The sequence below is a fragment of the Artemia sp. Qi Xiang Cuo genome, chromosome 3 (genome assembly GCF_049724085.1).
Source record: "Artemia sp. Qi Xiang Cuo chromosome 3, ASM4972408v1, whole genome shotgun sequence".
Classification (NCBI taxonomy): domain Eukaryota; kingdom Metazoa; phylum Arthropoda; class Branchiopoda; order Anostraca; family Artemiidae; genus Artemia; species Artemia sp. Qi Xiang Cuo.
In genome coordinates, this window is record NC_142796.1 from 43,055,523 (window position 1) to 43,076,684 (window position 21,162).

At 35.4% G+C, this 21,162-nt stretch overlaps 1 protein-coding gene across 1 annotated transcript in view; it reads left to right on the top strand.

The window, feature by feature from the left end:
* Positions 1–50: 50 nt before the first annotated feature.
* The window catches only part of LOC148954124 (phospholipid-transporting ATPase ABCA3-like), a 45,316-nt gene continuing 24,204 nt past the window's right edge, over positions 51–21,162 (top strand). The window contains exons 1-8 of the mRNA XM_089085948.1: positions 51–257; positions 1,493–1,742; positions 3,327–3,409; positions 6,416–6,499; positions 8,082–8,290; positions 9,989–10,153; positions 12,519–12,755; positions 17,541–17,817. Of these exons, the coding sequence (XP_088942074.1) occupies positions 53–257; positions 1,493–1,742; positions 3,327–3,409; positions 6,416–6,499; positions 8,082–8,290; positions 9,989–10,153; positions 12,519–12,755; positions 17,541–17,817 (1,510 nt within the window). The 5' untranslated portion in view covers positions 51–52. The remainder of the gene's footprint in view (positions 258–1,492; positions 1,743–3,326; positions 3,410–6,415; positions 6,500–8,081; positions 8,291–9,988; positions 10,154–12,518; positions 12,756–17,540; positions 17,818–21,162) is intronic.

The following is a 21,162-nucleotide window of genomic DNA, read 5'->3' on the forward strand; positions in this document are numbered from 1 at the left end:
TATATATATATATGTATCCTGTTTTTAATTTATATTTTTCATATAGGTTGTTATGCTTGATGAACCAACATCTGGAATGGACCCTGCTGCAAGACGAGCCACATGGGATCTGCTTCAAGAAGAGAAAGTTGGCCGCACAATCCTTTTAACTACTCATTTCATGGAAGAAGCAGATCTACTAGGGGATCGTATTGCTATTATGGCCGCTGGGCGGATCCAATGCGCTGGATCCTCCCTTTTCTTGAAGAAAAAATATGGTAAGAGTATTCATTTTTGTCGTTGACTGGAAAAGAAAGGTGAGCGCCATTTTAAGAAAACTGGAGATGCAGTGGGTGGGGGAGGAGGGATGCTATGACCCGCGATTGTTTGGCTTTAGGTCGTCATATTGCTTAAATTTAAATTAGAAATAGAAAAGGAACTCATTTCCAGTTAAAGCTGTCAAAACCCTACCTTAGAGTTATTTAACCCCAACTATTGCATTATTAAAATGTTGGAGTGTCAAAAGTTTCAAATGCTAATCAAAGAGCCTGTCGTACGACAGGCATAAAAAATTGCAAGGTAAACTTTTGTGAGGACCATAGACATCTTTTTGTCCCTAGAACAACCCCTACCCCTTCCCCCGAAAAAAATTCATGGAATTTTTAAACTCGATCCTCCAGCCATGGAATAAAACTGGTTAAATGGAATAAAACGGCTTATCAAACTACGCATAAAATTACTCACCTTTTAATGAAACATGCTAACTTTGTACAACCTACGTATATATATATATATATATATATATATATATATATATATATATATATATATATATATATGTATATATATATATATATATATATATATATATATATATATATTTAATACATACAATATGTATTATATAATATTATATAGATTAATATACATTGTGTATGTATATTCCATTATTGTATATTATTGTTTATCATATATTACTATATTATAATATATAATATATTATTGCATATATATATATATTTTATATTGTTGCATATTAACATTTTATAGATTGTATATACAGTACAATCTCTCTTGGTATTTTTGCTTATCTTTAGGCATCATGCTTGAAAAAATGCATAAAAATCAGGTGTACTGGGGCAAAAACAGCTAACTCTGATTGCAAAAGTGCTCCAAAGAAACTATTACTCGTTTTCTAGCATCATATCGTTTTTTTTTTTCAGATTAGCTATTGGCTGGGTGCTACTGATACTTGCCAATAATTTAAAGTAAAATTGTAAAATAAAATAAGGCAAGTAATGGTAATGAAGTAACTATAAAATTAAATATAAAGTAATTGCAAGTAAATATCAAATAATGAGTAACTATATAGTATAAAGTAATAAATAACTACAAAGTAACTACAATATAAAACAATAAATACTACAATAATAGTACTAAAATTACTATAATATTAGTTATAAAAGTAATAACAATATGTTATAATATAAAATAAAACTCTTTATATTTCTAGGTGCAGGATACCACTTAGTCGTTGTTAAAGATAAAGAGTGTGATGTCTCCAAAATAACGGGTCTTATTCGACGTTATATTCCTGAAACAGAAATTGACCAAAACGTTGGCGCAGAGCTGTCCTATGTGTTGCCAAGTGACAAATCATCCAAGTTTTATCAGCTATTTACTGAAATAGAGAACTCTAAAGATGAACTTAGGATTTCCAGTTATGGAGCTTCAGTTACAACGATGGAGGAGGTTTTTATCAGGTATGTTTCTCGGCTTGTGCTATAGTTATTATGTATGGATAAACAAATTAGGGGGGGGGGGGAAAAATTTTTCTCATCCAAAGATGAGTTGAAGAATTTTTCAGGTGTGGTAAAGAAAATGCATATATTAAACAACCCAAATTTTATAGAGAATGAAAATACAGAAAAATAAGTTCTGTATTTCCACTTGTTGTTTCTACAAGGCCTTATTTTTAGGCGCCCAGGATATGGTCCTCCAGATGTGGTAAAAATAGATATGCTAATGAACATAAATTTTATAGAGGGTGCAAGCACTGAAAATTATGTTCTGTCTTTCCACGTGTTGTTTTTACGTGGCTGTATTTTTAGGCCTTAAGTATATGGTCCTCCAGCAGTTGTAAACAAAAATGAATACTTTAAATTCTAACGAATCAATTTTTATAGAGGGTGGAAATGCTGAAAAATATGTTCTGTGTTTTCCCCTGTTGGTTTTACGAGGCCGTATTTTTAGGCATCCAGAATATGGTCCTCCGGCTGTGAAAAAAATAGATATGCTAATGAACATAAATTTTATAGAGGGTGGAAGTACTGAAAAATATGTTCTGTCTTTCCACGTGTTGTTTCTACGCGGCCGTATTTTTAGGCCTTAAGTATATGGTCCTCCAGCAGTTGTAAACAAAAATGAATACTTTAAATTCTAACGAATTAATTTTTATAGAGGGTGGAAATGCTGAAAAATATGTTCTGTGTTTTCGCCTGTTGTTTTTACGAGGCCGTATTTTTAGGATTCCAGGATATGGTCCTCCGGCTATGGTGAAAAATAGATATGCTAAAGGACATAAATTTTATAGAGGTCGGAAATGCTGAAAAATATGTTCTGTTTCCCCCTGTTGTTTCTACGAGACCTTATTTTTAGGCCTCGAGGGTATGGTCCTCCAGCAGTTGTAAATAAAAATGAATACTTTAAATTTAAACGAATCAATTTTTATAGAGGGTAAAAATACGGAAAGATATGTTCTATGTTTCCACCTGTTGAGTCTACAAGGCCGTTATTTTAGGCCTTCGGGATGCGGTTTTCCAGCTGAGATAAAAAAAAATATATAGATGTGCTAAACGACACGAATTTTATAAAGGTGAAAATACTGAAAGATGAGTTTTTTTCACCTGTTGTTTCTAGGATACCTTTTTTTAGGCCTCTAGATGACCCGAGCTGAAGTAGATAAAAATGGATATTTTAGATAACACCAACCTTATAGAGGATAGAAATACTTAAAAATTAGTTTTGTATTTCCGCATGTTATTTGTATGAGCTTTCATTTTTGGGTGTCCAACTTAAAATTCTCTAGTAGTAATAAATGAGAATGAATACGTTAAACTACACAAATTTTATAGAGCTTTAGTTGTTTTTCAAATTTTTATTTAAAAAGTTTTAGTTATTTTTATGAGCTCTGTGAACTTTCAAGATTATTATTCATTAATTTTGATTATTTTTAAAAATTTTATTTGATTCGTTTAACTTCAATACTTTTCAACATAATTTAATAATACTTACAGTTTCTGGGCATAATGTACTTATAGAATAGTTTAGTTGGATTTATTTTTCAGAGTTGGTGAAAAAGCAGAAGAAGCTGAGCTAGCAAAAGAAGCAAGTAATGGAATTTCAGAGATCAAATCCTCTTTTCACTCCAGTGAGTTTTTTATTTATATCAATTTCGTATTTATTTGACACAGAATTGTATGTGGCTACCTCGTTTTTCTTTGTGTGGAATCTTCTCTATCCTTATTTTTACACTTTGTTAGTGTTTATCCAACGTGTTGTTTTGGACCATGCATGTGCACAGGAGGGAAGGGGAGATAGAATCTTCTTTAGAACCTCAATATCAAATTTAGCAAGAATAAGGAAAAATCAGAACATTCCAGCTAGAAATATGCTTTTTTCCTAGTATAAAATACACACTCTAAATTTCCTAACTCATCTTCTCCGTAGTGGCAGCTTAAAAAGCCATTTCGGTTGTGGTGATTCAAAAAACAAGGTGTTATACAAATACTTTTAGAGGAGGAATATAAAAATTTACCTTCTGTTTTTTGGCCCTTTTCTGCAGACATGCAAGACACGGCTAAGATACCCTTGTAACCCTCTAGTCTTATAAGGATTATACACTTTTTGTTTTAAAAACTAAAAGCACTTATCATTGGGCTATCACGGCGTCAGGAGGGGTGCTGATTCACGAAAATGTAGGGGTGAAAAATTTATTTTTCCAAGCACATGGGGAGACAATTTTATTTTTTAGATTTTTTCAATGGAAATAAAAAAAATGTATTCTTCAAAATCTAGAGAAAACGGGGTAAATAACATTTATGGTGGCTGTTGCCTTCTTATCTCCCTCCTCCTCATTTGCAATCTTGTGGCCCAGCCTCTTTGCTCTACAACCCTCCGGTTTTAGGGATGATCACCTTTTTTACCATGAAAGAACTAACCTTTGGTCTCTGTAAACACCAAATTTTTGTATTTTCGAAGACTTTTGCGCTTTAAAAGGCCTGACTCTTTTTTCTGAAAGGCACCAAACTTTTCTGCTACGAAATCACTGCTCTTTTTGCTGCAAAAGGACTCAGGGGTGGATCTAGGATTTTTTTAGGGGGGGGGGGCAAAATAGGTTGATGCGAAATTTTTTTAGGGGGGGGGGCGCAAAATAGGTTAATCCGATAAACTTGCGTTAGCAAGTTTAATTAACGCAAATTTGAGTTAATTAAGTAAATTACACTACTTTGGACTACGCTAGGGGGGGGGGGGGGGGGCTGGATCTGCCACTGAAAGGACTGACCCTTGGCCAAGCTTTTACTCTACGAAAACCTTTTACTTTACACTGAACCTTGTGCTCTCAAAGTTTCAAAATCGAGTGCAATAGAAGTACTAACTTTTGTGCTATGAAAGCACTGACCATTCGGGCTTCGAAGGCACCAAACTACTGTTACTAAAGTAAAAGTCTGATCCTTATGCTCTGAAAGCACTGAAGTTTGTGATATGAAAGGACCAAGGTTTTACTCTGCGAAAAAACTACCTTGGTGCTATAAACGCACTGAACCTTGTGCTCTCAAAGTTTCAAAATCGAGTGCAATAGAAGTACTAACTTTTGTGCTATGAAAGCACTGACCATTCGGGCTTCGAAGGCACCAAACTACTGTTACTAAAGTAAAAGTCTGATCCTTATGCTCTGAAAGCACTGAAGTTTGTGATATGAAAGGACCAAGGTTTTACTCTGCGAAAAAACTACCTTGGTGCTATAAACGCACTGAACCTTGTGCTCTCAAAGTTTCAAAATCGAGTGCAATAGAAGTACTAACTTTTGTGCTATGAAAGCACTGACCATTCGGGCTTCGAAGGCACCAAACTACTGTTACTAAAGTAAAAGTCTGATCCTTATGCTCTGAAAGCACTGAAGTTTGTGATATGAAAGGACCAAGGTTTTACTCTGCGAAAACACTACCATGTCTGCTATGAATGTACTGAGCCCTGTGTCCTTAAAGCTTTAAATCGGGTGCAATGAAATCACTACTTTTTGTGTCATGAAAGCACTGACCATTTGTGCTTTGAATGCTCCAACCTGCTGTTATTGGAGCAATGACATAATCCTTATTCTCTAAAAACGTTTAACATTGTGCTCTGAAAGAGCCAAGGGTATACTCTGCGAAAACATTACCGTTTATACTATGAATTTACTGAACCGCTGTGCTCTTAAAACATCAAATTGGGTGCAGGGAAAGCACTACCTTTTATGTTATGAAAGCACTGACCATTTGTGCTTCGAAAGCACCTATTGCTGCTTTTAAAATCGAAATAAAATCCTTTTTCTCTTAAAGCACACCGACTTTTGAAACACCGACTTTTGTTATTAAACCAAAAGTCTATGCAAGAATACACCAACACATGTGCTATGAAGCAACCAGTCTTGTATGCTGTTTCAGCCCTAACCTTCTCCTAATCTTCAAACCCTCCTTAAGAAGCCCAAAATCTCGGAATAATTTTAACTTCAACTTTTCAGAATAAATTTAGTTTAAATATCAATTTAAACTGGATTGATTGTAAAATTAAGCCTGCTTTGTATGTGCTGCTAATTGTGCTAATTAATACATTATTTTACATATTCATTATAATATATATATATATATATATATATATATATATATATATATATATATATATATATATATATATATATATATATATATATATATATATATATATATATATATATATATATATATATATATATATATATATATATATATATATATATATATATATATATATATATATATGTTATAAACAGTCCTTTCTCGGTCATTTGTGACGCATAGGAGATATTTTGATGTTTCGTGAGAATTTATCCAAAACACGGTCCCTTTCGTCGACGGTGCTATATGTCCAATAATAAAAAAGAAAAAAGATTATGGTAATTTTAAAAATAAAGCAAATACAGTTCTGAAAATGATCGGTTACATTGGTTTAACACTCGGCTAAGGAAAATAGATGTAATATTTGTATGGTAATCTCCCATAATTACCGAAATTTTCATTTGAATCACCTGTTTTTAAGAGCTATTTTCACTGCATCTTCTTTTTTTAGTTGATGTTCTTTTTGAGTTGTTGTTTGCTAATTGTTTATTATTGTCTCACGCAATATTTTTGTGCACTAGATTACATTGATGAAGACTTCCCTTCGCTAGAGTATCATATGGATATTTGGGGCAAAAATGCTTCATACTCGATGACAAGGCTTGGTAAGTACATTCACTTGTTTTATCATCCTTCTCACATTTCTACATTTCAGTATTTTTACGCATTTCTTTTTCGTCTTATTTTTATTGCATCTTATTGCCAAAGTTATAGTGTTAGTAAGTCTAGTCTGTTTTTTTCTCACTGTAAGTTCATGGTAATTTTCAAGGCTCTATCCAGGATTTTTGTGCGGGGGGGGGGGGTAATTTTTTTTGAAAAACGCATCAAAATGTGTTTTCATGCATTTTTATTAAGTTTTACGAGTTGGAAAACATTTCGGGGAGGGGGGGGGGTCAAACCCTGCCCTGAATACAGCCTTGTATTCATTAAATGAATATTGCCAAAGTCATAGTTTTCGTAAATCTACCCTGTTCCATCTCGTGGCAAAGTTATAGTTTTAGTAAGTCTATCCTGTTCTATCTCACGTCTGGGGGATCGATCTGAAACTTTTGCGGCCATTTCTGTTTGGGAGGAGTAGGGAGGGGGGGGGTTCTCAGATCCACACAAAAATGTATTCACTACGGCATCTTTCTCTTTTTCAAGTGGTGTGACAGGCTTCGAAGCTAGTTATTGAATAAAGGTTGCTACTAAATTCAGCAGTGGCTAGGAAAGAGATAAAGTGAGAATAGATAATTTCAATCTATTCACTTGTAACTCAACTTCATTTAAATTAATCCAACACTGCTGCATTTCAGCCCCTCTGCATCTCAGCCTTTTTTCTATCCTCGTTTTCATGCTCTAATTTTTTTTAGACCAAAGAAATTTGAAACTTGGTGTGATTATACAGTTTTGATCGCATTCATATGCTAAAATTCAAACTATTTTTTTATTCTTTGAATTGTTTTTTTGGAGGTATTTATATTTATTCCTCGTAGAACTTTTTTATTTCTTATACGAGCATATTTGACTTTGTATTAACCGTTATGACCCATCTCTCATCATTGACTAATCTTTATGGCCTATCTTTAAGGCCAGTCTTTAAGTCTAAAAGGATAATTTCTAAATGGCCCTGTAGATATTCTGGAATCTATCCGGCCAGAATTCAGCATTATGGCCAGGATCCGGCATTCTTGCTAATGGACAGACTTTGAAAACTGGCTACTCCCTTCCCTAGTGACAGTTTTACGATTTGAAGGATATTATTTCAATATACGACCTTAGAAATATTCGTTTGGGGCTGGGCATTCAATAGTTTTTTCTAATGACGTCCCAAATACCCCGACATCCAATACTTGAATGTATTTTTTTTTCCTATGCCAAATAAAATGAAATTAAAGTTGTTTTGCGAAAGAAATTAAGAAAACAAATTTTCTTTCTTATTCACCGAGCGAAGCTTAGTCCCCTGGTATTATATAAGAAATAAGTCACTTCGCAGAAAAACTAGTTCTATTTTAGTTGAGGGTGATACTTAGAAAAAAGACTTCACTCTTTGCTGATAACAGCTCTAGCTATAGGCCTACTAGTTATGAAGTTGATCTTTTCATGCCAGCCTCTTAGGCCAAAATTAATAATTGCTATCTGGAATATATTTAAAAAAAAGAAGCTTTTCAGATGCAGGAGAAAAATAAAACTTGCTCTATTTTTTAGTTGATGATGAGACTTTGAAAACAGGTTGTTCCCTTCGCTGGCAACAGTTCTACGCTATGCTAGTTAAAAAGGCCCTTTTTACATTTCGAAATTGGATGCTTTTTGCTGCACAACTAGTGATTCCTATTGTGTTCCTTATTGTGTGCTTGATTGTGGTTCAAACAATTCCTGGTATTGAAGATTCAAAACCCTTGACTGCTACTCTTGAGGTAAGTCCCAATCATGATTGCCCATTTAGAGATAACCCAATAAAGAACGAACCCTATCCAGCACTAACTGAAAATACAGAACGCCTTAAAAACGCTGGCAAGCGAGGAAGAATCCCCATGTGAAGTTGATTCAGTAATGGTAACTATTATGTCAATTAATCTTAATAACAAAAAGTTCAACCGCAGTGAACGGCTCCTTTGTAAAACGACTTAATTTAGCCTGAAAATAGCAAATTAGTATGAGTTTCTAGATCACTTGGGCCCCTACTAGTTCCTCTTGGTCCATTTTTGGCCCTACTGGGCACATATGCGAATTCGGTCCTTATAGATTAGGGATTATAGGCTGGTGAACAAGGTAAAAGCCATGCTAGTAAAGAAAAAAGTCACAGGTTAAAATAAGAAGGAATTAACCTTTTCAAAGGAGCATCAACCTAACCGAGATCCTCCCCTCCCCTCTATTCCTGTGTACATGCGTCCCTGAATACCTACATTTCTTCTTTAAAAAAACATGTATTCAAGTTAGTCTTTAAGGTCATTTTAATTGTCAGTAAGGTCATTAAAGTTATTTCTATCATTAAAGTCATTTAAGGTCAGGAGTACCCACCCCCACTATTGCAAGCTCTCCTCGATGTTTACACCAATGTTTCTTCTGCTGTGGAGCGTCCATTGACGTTAACGTTTACGCTAAATATCAGTTTTCAATTGTATGAATATAGATTCATACAATATACTTGTATGATTTAGACTAACAGATAAGTGTCTCTAAGATGTATGATTTCAATTGCTTTTATGTCAAATATTGATAACATATTGAAGTTAAAAAGATGTCCAGTATCTGGATCTTTGGAACTATGTCCATTGTTTTTATCTGTTGAGATTTGATGTAGAGATTAAATTAAAATTAAACTCAAATCAAATTCAAGATTTTTCTGTGTAAAATAAGCAATTAGTTAATTTTATCCTTCTGATATAGTTTAAAAGGAAAGTTGACTCTAAAAGACATTAACTTTGACACCACGCTTTAATGGTTGTTGATTTTTTTCTAAATGACCTTACCTTAGACCTTAGGTCCTCCTGCGCCTCCAGAGGCACTTAGGGCATCCAAGAAAAGTCGCCAATCATCTCTCATTGCTGCGGCCGCCCAGACATCTTCCCATTCAGGTTGGATTGAGGCATTGAGGTTTGCGAGGTCAGCCCGGTAGCTGCATCGTAGGGTATTTTTGGGGCCTCTCCTCATGTCGAGTAAATTACACACGAATTAATTAGATAGTTTTTTTTAAATATTCATTACTAAGTATTTGATCAATTGGGGAGTTAACCTATCCATTGTGAAAGTTGGTAGTATCAGTTTTTGCTAACTATGTGCTGTTAATGCTATTACTACGATTATCTTTGAAAATAGTAACAATGTTATTAATAATATTAACAATAAAAATATTACTATTATTCTATAGTTCTAATATACTAATATAGTTTAATTTTACAGTGTAACTAATAAAATAATATAATACATTTTATGATACTTAGTAATTTAATCTAATTTTAATAATTTTAACATACTAAGTATATTATCATAATAGCAATATTATTGTTAATAACAATAGTAAGAATAGTATCTTTTTAATAAAATAATAAATTTTAATGTTACTATATATTATTTTTGCTAATTAAATTACTAACTATATATTATACTTTCAGAATTACATAGGTACAACAACAACTGTTGAGATCAATTCAACGAGCGATCCAGTAACGGCCGCGTTATATTCTTCGTATATCAATAGTCCTGATTTCTCTGACCCTCACAAGCTGATCTTTGTTAATGCAAGAAATTCATCAGTTGAACGTTTCTACGTAAAAAAAGTATGCAAATTTTTTCACTCTTTGTAGGTTTATTTCGTTAAATAAGTTCAAAGATAACACCGACTAAAAATGATCTAAACAAGACGCTGTACAAATGAACGTGTAAAAATTTCAGACAAAAACAGAAAACAATACAGATATTTTGGTTGAGACTTCTGTTGAGCCATCCTTAGTGCAAAGAGAAAAAGAAATACACAAAAAAAAACTAAACAAAAAGAATAATAATTAAAAAACTCACCTGTTTGCACTAACTAAAAAAGGTGACTAAAAGGGGTCGCACGACATTTATATTCTATTTATGTTGTTAAATAAATTAAGAAACAACACTGGCTAAACATGACCAAGGAAAAAACCGCTGAATGAATCAACGATGAAAAATGTCAGCTAAAACAAGAAAATAGTACAGATATTTTGGCCGAAACGTCTGTTCAGCCATCCCTAGTGCAAAGAGAAAAAAAATAGAATACTCAAAACTAAATTAATAGTAATAATAAAAGAGCCATCTATTCGCTCTGAAAAAAGGGATCAAAAGGTACCACACAAGATCCACACTCTAATATGTTTATATTGTTAATAAGTTCAAAGACGACACTGGCTAGACATGACTTAAGAAAAAACCTCTGAACAATTCAACGAGGAAAAATTTAAGCTAAAACACGAAAATAGTACGGATATTTCGGCTGAAACTTCTGTTCAGCCATCCCTAGTGCAAAGAGATAAAATAATAGAATACTCAAAACTAAATTAATAATAATAATAATAAAAGAGCCACCTATTCGCTCTGAAAAAAGGGATAAAAAGGTATCACACAAGATCCACATTCTAATTTGTTTATACTGTTAATAAGTTCAAAGACAACACTGGTTAAATATGACTTGAGAAAAAACCGCTGAATAAATCAACAAGGAAAAATTTCAGCCAAAACCAGAAAACAATACGGATATTTCTTCCAAGATTTATGTTCAGCCATCCTTAATAGGATGGCTGAACAGAAATTAATAGAATACAAATATTAATAGAAATAATAATATATACAAAATTAATAAATACAAAAAATAATAGAATACAAAATTAATAGAATACGGGAAAAAATAGAATACAAACCAAAAGTAAATAAAAACGACAAACCACAAGAAATTAATAATAAAAGAGCCGCCTATTTACACCAACTGCAAAAAAAATATTCAGAAATAAACCTGGAATTTGAATGAATGACAAACATTCATCTGGGAACTTAGTTTGAGTTAGATAAAAAGTATCACTTCTGCAAAATACGTTTCTTGCTAAATATGTTTCGGTTTTTGAGTTTTTTTTATGTTTTTTTTTTATCTTAATGAAAATGTTTATTATAAAATGAGACATAAACCTTTTTTATTGAAAGATTTTATCAACCTTTGTTTTTCTCTGCCAAATTACCACTAAACCTTAACAAAAAGAAAAAACAAAATAGTAAGGCATGCAATGAATATATTACGTATTTCTAATTAGTAATTCCGCTGACCTTTTACAAATAATCTTAGATTGCAGGTAAAAAACGAATAAAACTGGTATCTTCGATGTGCTCTGATAAATAAAACTGTCTTATGTACAGACATATATATAAGATAGCCCTACATCTTTTCGAATAGTTTCTGATTTGATTTATTAAAATGACCTCCGGAGGTGCATGTTTCTGGGTCAAATTGGAATTGGGGTATATTGGGGTATATTGGTAATGTTTACTGACAGGGCCCTTCGCTCTGGCCTATTTTCAGGTAATAATGACTGACAGGCGGAGGCTCGCCAATTATTTTTTTCTTATCAATCGTGTGTTCTTTACTATTTTCGTGTTTTACCCTTTTATGTCTCTGTATTCCCTGGCATAATGCCTCGTGGGGAGGTGGGAAGTGATGACGTAGTTATGATTCTATTGTTACTTCTTCGTTTTCTTAATACATAAGCTCCATGCAACATCCGGCCCTGCGGCAGCTGAGATCGAACTCCGGGACCTGTATTATCAAGTAGAAATCAATCCCACTGTATTGGCACAGGGCTGTATAAATTTATTGCTAAATATGTCTATCTATTTAAGGTACTTATATAAGTAAGCCTCTTGTCACGTGCATTTGAACTGTTTGTGTGAGTCCAAATACCCTTGGATGAGTTTCAACAGCCTCACCATATATCTTATATATCTTATATATATCACCATATATCCATATATCACCATATACTTTGTTTTTTTATTATTATTATTATTTATGACGTTTTTATTGAAAGAACAATGTTTTATGTGAATGTAAACAAGTCTGACAAACGTTTAGCTGTTTTTTTTTTGTTTTTGCTTAAAAAAGAACGAGACCCAACCTAACGTAACCTTTTTCAGGCTGAAGAAGACGTATCCTCTGTGAACATGCATTATGTTGTCGGAGCGTCATTCCATGAAAAACGTCGACCCAAAGGGAAAAGAGTGATTACTGGGTGGTTCAACAATCAAGCTTTCCATACCCCTGCTTTGTCCCTGAATTTAATTCACAATGCCCTGTTGAGATATTATAGTCTTGTCCCAGAATACAAGATAACAGTAATTAACCATCCTTTGCCTTATGATGATATTAGTAAGGTGAGCTATTAATTTATGCTTTACTTACATTCTATTATTTTATTACTGTTTTACGTTAGTTAGCCTATGCTTAATTTCATTATGTTACATAGACTTCATTATTTTTATTAGCCTATATTATTCCTTTACTACCTGGCATAGTGCCATCTGGGGCATTATGGAGCTACTTTTTTTAATTTAAAGGGAACTTTTAAATTAAAATCCCTTTACGAAATACAGGTGACGGAGAGGCTGTCAAATAATAAAAGGCGTTGTCCTTTCTTCATGCACATATTGACCCGGTTAAAACCATTCCATTCATAAAGAATATTTCATGCCTGAGCTTAATGGTGAAAATTAGCCTTCAACGATTCCTGCTGAAAACATGTTTTACTACACACTGTTGATTCCTTAGTCCTCATGCGTCAACACCTTACTAATATCTTATTTGTTGAATTCTATAGAATATTTTTTTTATGTATGCATGTATGTGTTGGTTTGGTGACGCTTTTTGACTACTAAAATCTTGCGTCGACCCTGCAGTGCCCTGCTGCAGCTGGGTTTGAACTCTGGGTTTCGTATGCCAAGCGTAGATCAAACCCACTGCGTCACTACAGGACACTAATTTTCCTTTTTGTCACTTTATTATACGTTATATACTTCAACATTCTACACTTTATTATGTATTTTTTGCTTTGTTTTTGTATTTTGGTTTTGCGTTAAATTGGTCAAAGGTAAAAAATAGTTTTGCCAAAAGGGAGCAAGTTACTTCTTTTTTGTCACATTTGCTTTTGATTTGACTTTACTTTTCCCTTCGCCACTTTTTTTTATTTGTGCTTTTACTTGTGGATTTCAACTGCCGTCCAAACTTCTGTAGAAAACGTCTTGTATGAGGACCTCCTAGATTTGTTTTGTCCCAAGGGTTTAAAAAGTACTTTTTCTATATATCTTCGTTCAAAAAGAATCTAAATTAACAAAATTGCCACAACCCGTAGATTTTGAAACATCTATTTTGCCCGCCAGGTAACATTTTTGTGAATTGATGCCCCTAATTATATGCTATTATCTATTACATATTTCCGAGTTGTCTTCTGATATGAGACTATGTGCTAAACTGTTTTTACTATAACTATAAACTTTATCAAAATTACGAAGGATTAAAAAAAGATGTATTTAGCCCACCCCTTTATACTTGCCTGACTATATACTGGTGTATTTCGAGTGTTCTTCTGATATGAGGCTATGTGCTAAACTGTAGTTATTGTTTTTAAAGCAAGTCCAGTATTATAAGCAAGCGCAAGGCAAGATAACTTCCATATACGATATCCGAGTCCGTAACGGTCTTCCAGGCTGAAATGGAACAATACAGTCAGCTAAGAGACTGGAGTAATTATAGTATAAGTAGGGGTAATATATACGAGATTCCATAACTGATCTAGGGCCAAGGGGGCATAGTAATCGATGCGTTTTTTTTAATGTTTTTTCCAAATATAATAATTTTTCTCTCGCAAACCCAATTCAAAGCCCTATAGTGGACCCTTAGTGATAATTAATCCCTTATTTTTGGCACAAGAAATGAGTTAAGAAAAGTGATTAAAAACATACCACACGATTATAAACCAATTATTTCCAAGTCAGTTTTTCCAAATGATTAATAAAGATTATCACATTAAATAAACTTTACATTTAATAAATATTTCAATACTGCCATTTTGGACGATATTCAACGATGATTCATTTTATTTGTTAACGAGTTTTTGACCAGTTAAAGCCATTAGACCAATATCTGACTGTAAAAGAATTTCAGAGATGTTGGATATTGAATACTACTACTACTACTAACAACTCACCGCAGCACCAAGCCGCCTGAGGTCATCACAGCTACGCACGCTCCTCCTCCACCCCAATCTATTAAAAGCCTCCCTTTTTACACACGCTAACAGTACCCATTTCCTTTAAATCTTTCTTTATGACGTCCTCCCACCCCAGACGGGGACGACCTGTTTTCCGTTTAGCCCTAGATGGGTGGCCATAAAGAACAATCTTCGGCAATCTGTCATCCTTCAACCGCACAACGTGCCCTAACCACCTCAACCTTTCTTTCATTATAGCCCTAGAGAGCGGTATTGAACCACATTTTTAGTATAGCCTATTGTTTAAAATACGGTCAGTCAGCCGGGCACCCAGAACAATCCTTAAGCAGTTTCTCTGGAAAACATCTAGCAAATCTTCATCCTCTTTTCGGAGCGCCCATGCTTCAGAGCCATATTTGACCACTGTCATCACTGAAGCTTCTAATATTCTAATATAGGTTTGCAGACTTATCTTCCTATTTTTCCAGACTTCTTTTAACTGTGAAAAAACACCCTGGGCCTTGGCTATTCTATTTTTAACATCTTCACTGCTCCCACCATCTTTACTAATAATACTACCGAGGTAAGTGACGCTGCCCACCTGATCAATCTTTTCATTACCCAACGTCACCTTTTCATCTTCACTTATTCCTAGCCTTAGTGACTTACTCTTCCTAACATTAATTTTCAAACCAATTCTAGCACCCTGAACTCGCAAAACCTCTTAAACTTCATTCATTTTGCTCACATTTTCATCTAGGATGCTTAAATCATCAGCGTAATCCAAGTCCAGGAGACGTTTTCCTCCCCATTCGATTCCGTGGTCTCCCATTGCCTTTCCTGTGCTCCTTAAAACAAAGTCCATCAAAATAATCCATATAAAGGGGGATAGAACACAACCCTGCTTAACTCCTGAGTTAACACAAAACCAGCTGCTAACCTCATTGCCTACCTTAACCGCAGCAGTGTTATTCTCTTACACATCACTAATCACTTTAATTTATTTGTTTGGTATACCGTACAAGGATAAAACCTTTACTAAAGATCTTCTATCAACAGAATCGAACGCTTGCTCGTAATATATAAAACTGAGGACCAAAGGTGTTTGAAAACTCAGGCACTTCTCAATTATTATATTAGCCTAAGAGTGAAAATTTGGTCGACACATCCTCTACCTTTCCTAAAACCGCACTGCTCTTCTCTTAAAACTTCGTCTACGGCATCTCTCAGTCTAAAAATTATCATATTACTAAGTAATTTGCTACCTACAGAGACCAGACTAATGCCTCGATAATTACCACACTCACTTTTATCACCTTTCTTATAAAGTGGCTTAATTAAGGTTTTCCTAAAATCGTTAGGTACTTCCCCTTTTTCAAAAATCATATTCATAATCTTGAATTACTTATCTATAACTTCAGAGCCAACAAATTTAAGAAACTAATATACCACTCTATCAGTACCTGGAGCCTTATTATTCTTTAATCCTTTTAGTACTCTTGCTAATTCCTCCTCACAAAACAAATCTTCCTTCACATCCAAGGTATCACAAACTTTTTCATTCCCCTCTATAATTTTTCGTGTAACTCCTATCTCGGTTAAGCAAGTTCTCAAAATGTTCGGCCCATCTCGCTTTAGTTTTTTCCTTATCGCTAATTGCCGCCCCATTCCTATCTTTAACTGGGACAAGTCCGGATTGACTACTCCCTCTCAATTTGTTAACGTGTAAGTACAATATTTTACTATTATGCCGTCTAGCTGCATCTTCCAGATCCTTGGTAATTTTATCCATGGCTTCCACTTCACACCTCCTTAGTCCATATTTTAATACTTTCTTCATTTTCTTTGCATTTCTTTTGTTTTCATGTGATCTATCACTCAGATAATTTTTGTACAAGTCCTTTCTCCTTTCTATTAAACATAAAACTTTTTCACTAATATTCTTAGCTGCAGTTCTAGCTTTCTTCCCTAATACACCTTCAACAACTTCAAACATTATTTTTCTAAAATTATTCCAACCATCTTCCACACTATCAAACTTTAAAACTCTCGAGTTTAGTATTCAACTGTTCCTGGAAAGCTTCTCTCAAATCCTCTTCCTGCATTCTACCAACATCATAACTTTCCGGGAGGTAGTTACCCTTCCAATATTTCAGCTTTAAATTAACTCTTGACACTACTAGATGCTAATCTTTACTTTTAACATCAATAACAACACCCCTATATACCCTAGTATCTTGTATTGAATAATATTTGAAAATTATTGAATTTTGTTGTTTAAGTGTTTTTTTTTGGTTTTGTATAATCCCATATCCAGGGGGAATACGTGGGACCATAAGGGGGATGAGTTGCATTTGCGACTGACAGTTATTTTATTTGGAAAGAGCATACAAAGGCATTTTGGCCCCCCCCCCCTTTGTCTATGTTAATGATACTGGACGGCTTTGTCCTTTTTCCAGTCACTTTGTCAGTCAGCAAAGGAATTTGGTTGAGTGGTCTGATTATCACAAGAGTGTTGTCCAGACTGAAGGCAAAAAAGTAGCCATTTAAACTTTGTCAATAATTTCAGGTGTTTTTATGTCAGAAATTACTTAAGATTTTGTTGTTCTTTTTGAGGGGTTTCCGCCTCTTTCCCCTCTCTCCCTTTTTTATGCTACTGACAAATAACGGCCATAACGCTGACAAAAAAAATCTCGCGTTTTTGTATACTAGATTGGATATTTATTTATTCATATATAGTCAACAAAAAAAGAAAACAATAGCAGCACATTCAACGTCATATACCCTCGAAAGGCTCTATGGCTAGGAATGCAGGGAGGAAGAAGAAAAGCAAAATTAAACAAAAACTAAAAAAAGGAAAAAAGCAAAAAGGAGAAAAAAGAAGACACCAAACAAAAAATTAAAAAGGAAATGCAGTGATGTCTAAGAACACATCTTTTTTTTTTTTTTTTAGCTAAATCGAGATACATCTGGAAGCAGTCTTGGATTTCAAGTTGGCTTCAACGTATCTTTTGGGATGTCCTTCTTAACAGCCAGTTTTGTATTGTTCCTAGTCAAAGAAAAAATAACAAAAGCGAAGCATTTACAGTTCGTATCAGGAGTAAACTCTCTAATCTACTGGTCAGCCAGCTTTCTATGGGATTTTGTCAACTATTTGATACCATGTGTCGGCATTCTGTTAACCTTTTTAGTTTTCCAGGAAGAGGGATACATAAGTGCTGAACAACAAGGTGAGGCTTCTATATATTAATATAACGCTTAATCACTTTTGAGGTTCTATTGGAAACTTAGTTTCCAGTACTAAAAACTTATAAGATTGGAATCTGGCATTAGTGTTGAGAAGAAATGACCATTCCCATCTATCATTTGGCGACTTTTTACTACCCAGTAATGCTCCATACTTGTCTGCATGGTAGTATCCAGGATTTTTGAGGGAGGGGGGTACAAAAGGCTACAAAATGCAACAGAAACTTATTTACATATATTGTTGTAACTTGTGCCCCATAAACCCCAAATTGAAGTCAGTTATTCTAAACCTCTCTTCTCAAAACCTAACGGGGTAAGGAGAATAACCAACAGGGAGCGTAGAAAATATTCACCTGTTTTTTTCCCGTTTAGATAACATTAATCTCAAATACGAATAGTTTGAGAAACAAAATTCCAACTGAGTCATTGTGACGGAATCGGTATTATTTGAAAAAGAAAATATTAAGTATTGTATATTGAGATTTGATGATGGAAGATAAACACATTCTACATTTTTTATACTATTTTTTGTTTGTTTACCCATGTTGGGGTTAAAATTCCGGGTTGACGGTTTATCGATCAAAGTGTCATATGTAACAAGGTGAACATATATAAACTTTTCTGAAGTCTAAGATGAACTAACTGGAGAACGTATATACACAAAAAACGTCAACACGCCTCCTTCGTCAATCAGTGTTGACGCGGAAAATCAAACCAATGGACCCCCAAAATTGGTTTAACAGTATCCATAAATTAAAATCAATGGGAAAGAATTCAGCCGGTAGTACGATGACTCAGAGAATATTAATTCTAAGCTAACGTATTTTTTCGCTCATACTCAAGCTTGAACAAATGATACATTCGAAGCGAAATTGAATTTAGTCTCTATTAGAGAATTTATAGAGCAGATGAAATTAATTTATACAAATATATATAGAAGAAGCGGGACATTTATCTGATAACTAGGGTGATGGGCCCAACAGAAGACTTTTCTCTTTTATTTCTTTTTTGAAAACTCTTGATATTTTGCTTCTATTAGGTAAAGGGTAGTTTTGGCTAAAGAGGACGTTTAAACTAACCGAAGTTCTCCAACGACAAACACTAAATATCATATAGGTCTCGGCTTGGCTTTAACGCTGACTTTAAGCCTTTTCATTGACCCCAGGTGACTTCGTGCTGCACTGAGCTCTTATAGTAGTTGCCCGACTGGTGGTAGTGATTTAAGGCCTTTTGTGTCTTTGATTTATTGTAGTGCTCCTTCTTGAGCCTTTAGTCTTACCGTTTGTTTTCAGTATAGCTATTCAGGCTGCTTGAGTTTGATCTCCCTAGAATCCCATACTTCTGGTAATAGCTGTTGGCGTATAGTAGGGAGGGACTTGTATGATATTTTTCAGGGGGGGGGGGGACTAAAACATTAAATGGCGCATTTTAGTCCACAAAATTTCCCAGAGAGTTTGAGGTCAGTGTCTCGAACTAGTATAATACTCTGAGTTGTCCCGCTTGTTTCTCTTTAGGAGGGGGGGGGCATCTGGATAGCCTTTTGGGGGTACTGTACATGGGCGCCCATAAGCTGAATTCCAGGGGGGGGGGGCAAACTTCGTCTAATTGCTACTTTTAATGCTATTTAATAGAAATCTCAGAACAAAAATATAAAAATAAGGCAGCATCATTCAGCCAGGGGGGGGGGCAAGTGCCCCCCCCTCTGCCCCCCATATGGGCGCCCATGGTACTGTATAAAGTACATGTTGTGTTTGGTTTGATTATTAATCTAATTTTAGGGGATGGGGACATGTCACGTCACTCTGTGGCTGTGTCATGTCGGCTGTGGTTTACTCTTAACAAAATCTTCATTATTAAAAAAAACGTTTCATTAAAAAAAAGGTGTTTGGGAGTAAAAATACGTAAACGAGCTAGAATGATATTCTGTTTTATTCAAGTCCTTGATTCTTGTCCCCGTAGTAGTTGTAGTAGCCTCAATACCCTTAAGTTGACCTTAAACCCTTAGCTTCAGTAGTAGTAGTCGTCGTAGTAGCGGTAGTAGTAGTCGCAGTCTCTCTCTCTCTCTCTCTCTCTCTCTCTCTCTCTCTCTCTCTCTCTCTCTCTCTCTCTCTCTCTCTCTCTCTCGCTCTCTCTCGCTCTCTCTCTCGCTCTCTCTCGCTCTCTCTCGCGCTCGCTCTCTCGCTCTCTCGCTCGCTCTCGCTCTCTCTCTCTCTCTATCTCTCTCTCTCTCTCTCTCTCTCTCTCTCTCTCTCTCTCTCTCTCTCTCTCTCTCTCTCTCTCTCTCTCTCTCTCTCTCTCTCTCTCTCTCTCTCTCTCTCTCTCTCTCTCTCTCTCTCTCTCTCTCTCTCCCCTCTCTGCCTCTCCCCCCTCTCTCTCTCCCTTTTTTCTTTCTCTTTTCTCTCTGTCTCTCTCTCCCACTGTCTCTCTCTTTCTCTCTCTCTCTCTCTCTCTCTCTCTCTCTCTCTCTCTCTCTCTCTCTCTCTCTCTCTCTCTCTCTCTCTCTCTCTCTCTCTCTCTCTCTCTCTCTCTCTCTCTCTCTCTCTCTCTCTCTCTCTCTCTCTCTCTCTCTCTCTCTCTCTCTCTCTCTCTCTCTCTCTCTCTCTCTCTCTCTCTCTCTCTCTCTCTCTCTCTCTCTCTCTCTCTCTCTCTCTCTCTCTCTCTCTCTCTCTCTCTCTCTCTCTCTCTCTCTCTCTCTCTCTCTCTCTCTCTCTCTCTCTCTCTCTCTCTCTCTCTCTCTCTCTCTCTCTCTCTCTCTCTCTCTCTCTCTCTCTCTCTCTCTCTCTCTCTCTCTCTCTCTCTCTCTCTCTCTCTCTCTCTCTCTCTCTCTCTCTCTCTCTCTCTCTCTCTCTCTCTCTCTCTCTCTGAGAGAGAGAGTCCCGGTGTGCGTGTAACTGAACCCCAAGCAACTGAACCCCTGTAACTGAACCACCGTGCAACTGAACCCCCGTATAACCGAAGTCCCGTGCAACCGAACCACCGGGTAACTGAACCCCATTTAACTTAAACCCTTGTATAACTAAACCCCCGTGCAACTCAACCCCATTTAACTGAACCCCCATTTATAACTAAACCCCCGTGTAACTGAACCCCCGTGCAACTGAACCACCGCACAACTGAACCACCGTGCAACGGAATCACTGTGCAACTGAAACACTGTGCAACTGAACCACCGTGTAACCGAACTATCGTGCAACTGAACCACCGTGCAGCTGAACCACTGAACTCAGATTTTCAGTTCTCTAAAAATATTAGGCAATATCTAAGGGTGCTTGAGGGCTGGGTTAAAGAAGGCTTGAGTTAAATGGGGGTTTGTTAGAACGGGGGTTCAG